The sequence below is a fragment of the Helianthus annuus genome, chromosome 1 (genome assembly GCF_002127325.2).
Source record: "Helianthus annuus cultivar XRQ/B chromosome 1, HanXRQr2.0-SUNRISE, whole genome shotgun sequence".
Classification (NCBI taxonomy): domain Eukaryota; kingdom Viridiplantae; phylum Streptophyta; class Magnoliopsida; order Asterales; family Asteraceae; genus Helianthus; species Helianthus annuus.
This window is the reverse complement of record NC_035433.2, coordinates 42,006,454-42,015,632: the sequence shown is the minus strand read 5'-3', so window position 1 is coordinate 42,015,632 and position 9,179 is coordinate 42,006,454. Positions and strand designations below refer to the sequence as shown.

Below are 9,179 nucleotides of genomic sequence, written 5' to 3'. Positions count from 1 at the left end.
CCCACAATATGTTGTTACAACACATTTTAGACTATCACTTAGGTCCTATAAATCACTGGAACATAATGCTGTTTCAAGAAACATTCATAATATCTCTACAAAGTTGACATGTGAAGCATGTTTAACTCAGTAAAATACTTTATATCCGATCAAGATTTTGGATACAATTTGTATGGATGTTAAGAAGCCATGGTGCATAAAAGACTGATGAGACATAGTGGTAACCCTGCTATATAAAAACAAAGAAAGATCACATGGGAATGCAATAATATATTGACTTGTCATATACCAATTATTCAAGATTTTGTCTATATAAGTACCTCTTCTTCAAGTCATTTTGACATCCAAACCACACTTCAATCTCTATCTGGATTTTCCAAAGAGAAAGAAAAATGGGTTATGTTGAAGCTTATGTTTTTATGTTTTTCATAGCAACACTATCGTCGTTCACCATTGGTGATCCTCAAGTCCCATGTTACTTCATATTTGGTGACTCGTTATATGATAACGGCAACAATAACGACCTTGTTACAGAGGCAAAAGTCAACTTCCCACCCTACGGGGTCGACTTTCCTGACGGTCCAACTGGAAGATTTTCCAACGGTCGAAATATTGCCGACGTTATTGGTGTTTATCTCTTCCTCTTTATAAAATATGAATGTTGCATAGATAACTTGAATCTGGCTATAACTTGAAATGACTGGCATGCTATTGTGGTACAACATATATCCTATATGTTTTCATAATAACATGTTGTAATGTTTGGGGCTGAAAAAGTTTTCCCGTTCACAATAACATTTTTAACTTTTAAAAAAATGTTTGGGCTGAAAACGTTCTAAGACTTTGGGCCTTAACGGCATATTAATGAAGTTGTGTACGAAATTTTAGGCCAAAAGATAAATTTGCCCAAAATAATGAAATACAACCTAAAACTTTTAGCCTGGAACTTTTTTTAACCACATATTAATGAATTTGTTTATAAAAATTGAAGCCAAATTAATAAATTTGGGGCATAAACCCAAAAAACAAACACTCAAACAAGTTGGCAGTTTGGTTTTATAGTTTGATTTAATTTTGAAGTACAGTTTGTTTTTGTTCGAAGAAAACAAAACCGATCCATGCATTAATAGTACTTGGTCGGTTATTTCAGTTTTGTCAGTTTCAGTTCACTAATCGGTTTTCTGCTCATCCCTACTTCACAGCTGAACTACTTGGGTTTGAAAACTCCATTCCACCTTATGCGACCGTAAGTCGCAAAGACATCGTTCGTGGGGTCAACTACGCATCAGGCGCGGCCGGAATTCGTGACGAAAGTGGCCAACACATGGTAATTTTCCTTACACATTTGACAGCTCCCATGCATATTTATGATATAAGTTTATCAACCTAACGTCTGCATGGATGTATGTTATATACATGACTATATTATTGTTCCATTGATATTGATAATTTGATAACAGGGTGGTAGGATAAGCTTGAATCAGCAAATAGCACGTCATGCTATCATTATATTGCAACTAATCGACTTAATTGGAAAGGGAAGTGTAGCTCCGGTACAAGAACATCTCAACAAATGCATATACACAGTTGCAATGGGAAATAATGATTTCATCAACAACTATTTCTTTCCACAATACTACAACACAAGTAGCCTGTATACACCCGAAGAGTATGCAGAAATCCTTGTACAACAATATAGCGAACAGCTATCGGTAGGTACTTTTAAGGGCTAGCTATCAATCATTTGTTATTAATCATCACTTGTTATACATGATATTTAGAAAACTGGGCAATTGCAACCAAAATTTGCGACAGAGTAAATGTAATCACTTATTTATCAACCGAATTCCGACAGGAAACATAACGGCCGCAAAGTTAGCAACCTCCAAGGATTCGGTCACAATTTATAAATTTGACCAGAAACTTTCCAAAATGGTTATTTGATATAAAAAAAAAGTCTTACAAAATAGTTAAAATAATTACCAGTGGCGTGGCCAAACAAAAAAAAAAAAAAAAAAAACAACTCCGGCTAAGCCTTCTAGCTGGCTAAAGAAAAAAATGCTGGCTAAGGCTTCTAGCCGCCACCTAAGGCCCCGAACACTAAAAAAAAGCCATAGCCGCTCGCTAAGTACTAGCCTTCTCAACGGTGGAGTTGACTTGACGAGTTCTAATTAGTTAAATAGTTTTGAAAAAAATTAAAAAATGGTGTATATTTTGGAAAGGTTTTTTTTTATTTGTCAAGGTTGTCATATTTTGTGAATTTCCTTATTTTTATCCTTTTCATTTGTAGAAACTATATGAGTTTGGAGCAAGAAAGTTTGCGGTATCAGGAGCCGGATATGCAGGATGCGCACCTGCGATGATGGCTAGATATGAAACAAATGTATGTGTTGATGCAGTAAATTATGCTGTTGTACAATTCAATGCGAGGCTTACAGCTGCTCTCGTTGACCTCGAGAGTAAACTCCCTGGAGCGAAGTTCATATACATGGAGCCTCCGCTAGGATATTCTAACGGTATTCTTAAAGCTCAATGGTTACCTTTTAACAAATAGATTCAAGTAATTAGTCAATTTCATACCATACTAAGTTTAGGTAGTGTACTAATAAACTCACTTAAATTTGTGAAAATCAATCAAGTTTTATTTAAAATAAGTCAACCTTTGTCAAGTGTTGTAATTTTTTGAAAATACTTTATAAATGTATATAAACTTTAATATTAGGTGGAGGAAAATAAAACATATAAGTATGTTGGCTACTATTCAATGTTTATTTTAACGCCATTTGACTTAAATTGAACAATTATAAAACTAGGTTATTATTTTGTGAATTGCTTCACTATTACAACGTAATCAAGTTAAATGTATAAAAAAATATCACTAAATAGTAACCAAGATTTATATATGCTTCATTTATCTCACTTAATTAAAAAAAAAAGTCAGTGACCTTAGAGGAAAAAAAGTTGAGTGACTTTAATGATATTGTTAAGGAACTTGATTATTATTGTTTGTTATTAGGCGAAGTTTTCTAAAAATGTGAGACTATTTTTCTGCCATTAACATGATAACAAGTAAGCAAATATGTTTAGAATAAATTTTACTTACATATGTTCAAATAAATAATTTGTTTGCTTGAAGGTGATTAAAAGCTACTTGAACATTAATCAGTTGGCCTATTGTTTAATAAAAAAAGTATAACATGCTACACATGTATATTTGCACTATTATTTAAGTAATCAAGCATTATTACAATTTAACTTCTAAAATAAAGAAAATAATTTTTGTAAGCCATTTACTGGAGCAATACATCAATGATTACCGAGTTGATGTTTCCTTGGGTACTTATAGATCTTGAGGGGTTGCAATAAGTTGCTACAAGTCATGTTGATTCAGTTACATAATGTAATTTGATCTAAATTGTGTGCTTAAACGCATCCAGATTTCAATGTTACGGACCAACCCTGCTGCAAGGTCTCTACAACTATCGGTGAGGGCCAATGTGTTCCTAGTCAAGTGCCATGTAATGAGAGGCAAAACTATGTATTTTGGGACGCATTCCACCCTACTGAAAGTATTAGCCTTGTAGACGGTGCAGCGGTATATGCAGCAATGTCCCCATTTTATGCCTCTTCGACTAAACTATCATTGCCGTCTGAGGAACTCTTAATTAGTGATGCTTAATGGAAGAAGTGGAAGATATATTATATATCCTAGTTGTTCATCGTACATGTAGCTTAAATCTACCAAGGGTTTACTCTTGTATTGGTTGTCTCACGCATATGACGTGAATATGTAACTTATGCACTATTAATAAAAAAAATGAACAGCTATGGCTTTTAATAATGTAACTGTGAGAAATAAGTTTGAAGCATAATAAGTAACGGATTTTTTATTTTATTTTATGTTATCCTTTCTTTTTCATGTTTAGGCCGGCAATTTAGCAATGCACACATTGTTTGTAGGGCAGTTTTGATTAGCATTGCACACATGGTTTTGTAGTTTGTAGGTGAGTTTTGAAAGTGTGTTGGTTTTAGAGCATCTTTAACGCTCTAACGCGGTGGTCCGCTGGAGTGTCCGAATTGAAATCCGGACCAAACAAAAACAAACGAGGTGCGATGTGTGGTGCTAACTTGATCGTCCGGAATTGGCCAGAGTGAAATTATCAGATGGAGGTGAGTGGGTCTGATGCGTGTGTAGTGTAATATTTTAGATGTATATTTAAGTCCCTTTTTACACTTTTAGCCAAGTTTTAAATTTATAAAACACGATATTTACTAACACTAAACACACATATGGGCAAGTGCACCCATCGTGGACGTAGTATAGTGTTGGTAAGATACCGAGGTCGTCCAAGGACACAAGAGCTTTTAATACCGGTTTATCCTCAACGTCTAACCAAATCAAAAAGTGAGAAAAATGTTTTAAACTAAGAAAAATAAAAACTAACTAAATGCTGGAAAATAAAATAAAATAAAAACAGATAGACAAGATAAATCACTTGGATCCGACACGTGTGTTAGTATAACCTTTGATTATTTTCGCACTTTTGCACTTGTTTAAGGGATTATCTTAGTTATTGTAGTAGGCCCCTCTTTTGAAGGAGACGTTACCCTCAACCCAGTAGTTTGAGTCAGCAAGGATACAATCCTAAAGGGTCGGATTATTGAAAGATAATGAATTAAGTTATTAATGCAAATTGTGGTAGGCCCCGCTTTTGGCGGTGACGTTACCCTCGGCTAAGTAGTCTGAGTCAGCAGGGATACAGTCCTAAATAGCCGGGTTATAGTATTAATAGTAGTTAACTTATGAGGGGGTCAAAGAGTTTGGATCCCCGCCATCCAATACCTATGGGTATTGAAGGAGATCCTACTAAATTTGACCCAGGTCCCAAGCAGGACCTCTAAACGCTGAACAAGGGCAAGACCCTTACCAAACCGTTCCCTTAACCCCCGACCAGGTAGCCAACATACCTCCATATAGACCGTGGAGATATGAATGGTGAAAATCTTTTATTTTATATAGACAGTAAAATAACGCCAAGACACCACGGACAAACGATAAGGAAAGATCACCTTCAACATAAGTAACTAGTTATTAAAGTCATTAATACAAAACCAAATAAAAAGTGCGAAAGATTAAAAATAAAAAGTATTATACTAAACACTTGTCTTCACCAAGTGATGTAAGAGACTTAGGCAAACATGGCCTTGATTGTCAAGAACTCTTACGATCAATCTTGGATCCCGAGACGACTCACACACTCTACGATGGACAATGGATGATGGTGGTGGATGATGGTGTTATGGTGGTGGTGGGTGGTGGATGAAGTGTGAGAGAGGTGGTGTGCCAAGGGATGAAATGGAATGAAGCCAAGCACCCCTATTTATAGGCTGAACAGAAGGCTGGGCACGGCCCCGTGTCCGCTGGACACGCCCCCGTGCCCGTCTGACATTCTCTCTCTTCATTAATTGTAATTCGCAATTACAATTAATGCGCCTGCTGTACTTTCACCACGCCCCCGTGCCCGCTGGACACGGCCCCGTGGTGGGCAATGGAAGCTTCTACTGGTTTGTCTTTTCTGCTGCTTCCTGGGCACGCCCCCGTGTTCGCTGGACACGGGGCGTGTTCAGTCTCTGTTTTCTCTTCTTTGCCTTGGGAGGTGCCGTTGAGGGTCCGGGCAGTCTACTTTTGTTCCTTTTCTTGTATTTATGCTAGAATTAGTTGTCTTTTTGCTTCTTTTGTGATTTTGAGCTCATTTCATCCTGAAAATACAAAAGGAAGACAAAAACACTCTTTTTCCAACATTAGTACTTAAAAAGGGTTAGTTTTATGCCTTAATTGATGTGATTTATATGTTGCATTTTACACACATCAAATACCCCCACACTTGAACTTTTGCTTGTCCTCAAGCAAAACTCTTTAAATGTGGCTTACACTCCCAAATAGAATAGGTAGAAGAGAAAGTTTTTAGCTTGTCCTAGAGTGTCGGGAATCCAAGGTCTTTGTAAGTTTTATTTTTATTTATTTACAATCCTATTCGTTATGATTTATTTTGAACGTTTCATAAGATAAATTACTTATTTGGGCATAGCATGCCTTATTAAAATTCCATTTATATACAAGTTCACATACCTCACGGGGGATCACTCAACACTCGGCCGAAGGTGTATATTTTTAGTGAATCACTCGAGAGCGGCATGGAACTTACGCCTTCCATAGGCTTGCCAAGCAATCAATCCTCCTCCTTTTTAACTTTTTACCTTTGTAAATATCAAGAGGACTTTTGGGGTGAAGGGTTAGGTTTGGGTTAAAGGTGGGTGGTTTGTGTTAGTGGTTAGTAAAAGGGCGAAAATCGTAAAAAGCATCGGTTTTCGTAAAATACCTTGTCTTTAGCGACTTTTTATTTTGAAGTATTTCTCCAAACAAGCTTTTATATAGCTTTTGTTTGTTTTTTACTTCATCATATATATTTTTTTTCATCACATAAAAAGGCGAGTTTACGAAGAACCAGCTTGTTACTAAAATAAAGGGTGAAAAATAAAAAATGGTTTTTGGTGGGTAAAAAGGGTTTTGGGGTAATGAAATGAAAGGTTTAGGCTCAAAGGGGCTATCTAGGGGGATTTTGGGTAGGTGATAAAAAAAAATGAAAAATAATGGTTTTGAAAGAAAAATGGTTAGTCCTAATGCCTCCATCATTTACTTACTTGGGTTTAAGTTGGTAAGGATCGGGAATGTATTGTTGTGGCAAGTTCTAGATTTGTAAGAACCAAGCGGCTATTCACACAAGAAACGAAAAATGAGCATTTAGTCTAAATATGTATATTTTTATGCTCAATAAAGGCTCAAAACTCACTTTTGTGGGAATGGGTTTTTAATGTGATCAAGTATATATAATCGAATTTTTAACTAGACTTGTTATGCCGTTTCATAATTTTCTTGTGTTGGTTCTTTGTTATCTCGACGCTATCGGTTGTAAACTTGTAAAAATATAACCTTTTTAGAACTTGTTATTCCCAACTTAAACTAAGACAAGTAAATAAAAAAATGAAAAAGTTTTTGAAAAAATTTGGGGTGTTTAGCGGTTCCAATAGAGTTTTGTGTAAGGCTTGTGTTTAGGATTTGCAAAATTCAAGGTTTTAGCATCCCCCCACACTTAAATTACACATTGTCCTCAATGTGTCCAAAAATAAGGTTTTTGGTCGACTAGGATGTGTAAAAGTGGTTTAAAAGCAAAGATTTTTGTTACTGGCATCCTGGACACGGCCCCGTGGTGACCGGGCACGGCCCCGTGGTCAAGTGCCAGTAACAAAAATTACAGAATTGAAACAGAAGCCTGGACACGGGGGCGTGTCCGCTGAACACGGCCCGTGTCCAGTTACCTGAACTGGGTGTTTTTCTGCAGGGCGCTCAGCACGGGGCCGTGTTGGTTGGGCACGGCCTGTGTTGAGCCTTCTGTGATGGAGATTTGTGTCGGGTTGCTCTGTTCTTCGTGCATGGTTCCATTTTTCTCGTTCCCTTTTTCATCCATTACCACCATGAGTGTGTTTTATTCTGCAAAATAAGACTAAAAGATTAAACTAAACTAAGGATAGTTCCGCGGAATGCCTCCGTGGTGCGCCACGTTTATAAGGGTCCTTGGCTAGACCCGATTCGAGGTTATATATTTTCTGAGTGTGATGCTTGGCGTCCCATGTTACACCGTCGGAGAGCAGCATCCAAGCTCGAATCAATAACCTTCATGTAATTGACCGGGTCGTCATCTTCTATTCTTTTCCCAACTCCGAATTTCACTTCATCATCCCCATACCTCAAGGTGAGTGTCCCGTCATTCATATCCACCACTGCTTGGGCTGTGGCAAGGAAGGGTCTCCCTAGTATAAGGGGGACCTCGTTGTCTTCCTCCATATCGAGTATGACAAAGTCAGCTGAATAAACGAATCTGCTTACCTTTACCAAGTCATTCTCGATGACACCTTGTGGGAATTTGACGGATCGATCAGCGAGTTGTATGCTAATTTTTGTAGGGCTCGTGGTTCCCAAGCCGAGCCTTTTGAACATTGACGAGGGCATGAGGTTAATGCTAGCTCCTAGGTCGGCTAAGGCATTGCGAACGGGCGATTCCCCTATCGAGCATGGAATCGTGAAGCTTCCGGGATCGATTTTCTTTTGGGGAAGTTTATTGAGCACGAGGGCAGAGCATTCTTCGCCTAAATTAACTAATTGCAAATTTTCAATTTTTCTCTTATGCGTAAGGAAGTCCCTCATGAATTTAGAGTATTTGGGCATTTGGGTTAGGACTTCGATAAAAGGAATATTGACGTGCAATTGTTTTAACAGACTTTCGAATTTTGCGAATTGCTCATTTGTCTTTTGACGAATTAACCTACCGGGGTACGGAACTCGAGGAGCCTTGGTCGGCTCTGGTGATGGAGGAGAGTTCTTCTCCTGCAGAGGTGTCGGTACTGTTTCTTTCGTTGGCGGTGGCACTTCTGCAGGCCCTACGGTGTGGTTTCGTAGTGTGATGAGGTGAACTTGCGCCTTTGGGTTTGTTTCGGTATTGCTGGGTAATGCGCCTTGTGGTCTCTCGGAAAAGTTTTGAGCTATTTGATTTAATTGTTTTTCTATGTTTTGAATGCTAGCTTGTTGATTTCTAAAATTAGATTCTAATTGTAGAAATCTTTCCGAGTTTTTCTTATCCGTGTCAGAGACGAGGCGAGATATAGTATCTTCGAGCCTTTTCTCGTCCACCTTGTTGTTGAGTGAAATTTTGTGACTCATTTCTTGGTTGCTGAAAGTTTGTTCGTTGGGTTTGTTGGTTACTACTATTGCCGGGTTCCCTCCAACCAAGGTTTGGGTGGTTTCGCCATCCTTGGTTGTAAGTTCCCGTTGGGGGAACCGACGGCCTAGGTCTATTATCAATGTAGTTTACCATTTCTTGTTGATCGTCTGTTTCTTTCATGCAACTCCAATTTTCATGTGACCCACCACACCCTTCACAAGCCATAACCGAGACTGTTTTCGTCATTTCCAATTTTTTTATCTTTGAAGAAAGAGCCTCGATTTGGGCTTGTAAAGAAGTGCTTTCATCGACCTTATGGGCGCCCGGGGCGATAGACTTATTTCCCCGGGCGGTGTGCCATTGAAAATTGGTTTGAGCAATTTCCTCAATTTGATTATATAT

General features: G+C 38.0%; 1 protein-coding gene across 2 annotated transcripts in view; it reads left to right on the top strand.

Annotated features, from left to right (window-relative positions):
• Window positions 1-330: 330 nt before the first annotated feature.
• The window catches only part of LOC110864381 (GDSL esterase/lipase At5g45670), a 93,024-nt gene continuing 84,175 nt past the window's right edge, over window positions 331-9,179 (top strand). The window contains exons 1-5 of one of the 2 annotated variants that reach the window (XM_035977571.1): window positions 331-627; window positions 1,203-1,327; window positions 1,461-1,712; window positions 2,291-2,516; window positions 3,438-3,693. In XM_035977571.1, coding sequence (XP_035833464.1) covers window positions 393-627; window positions 1,203-1,327; window positions 1,461-1,712; window positions 2,291-2,516; window positions 3,438-3,679 — 1,080 coding nt within the window. In that variant the 5' untranslated portion in view covers window positions 331-392 and the 3' untranslated portion in view covers window positions 3,680-3,693. Of the gene's footprint in view, window positions 628-1,202; window positions 1,328-1,460; window positions 1,713-2,290; window positions 2,517-3,437; window positions 3,842-9,179 lie in introns of those variants that run through there. The other variant, XM_022113434.2, reaches the window with a different exon arrangement.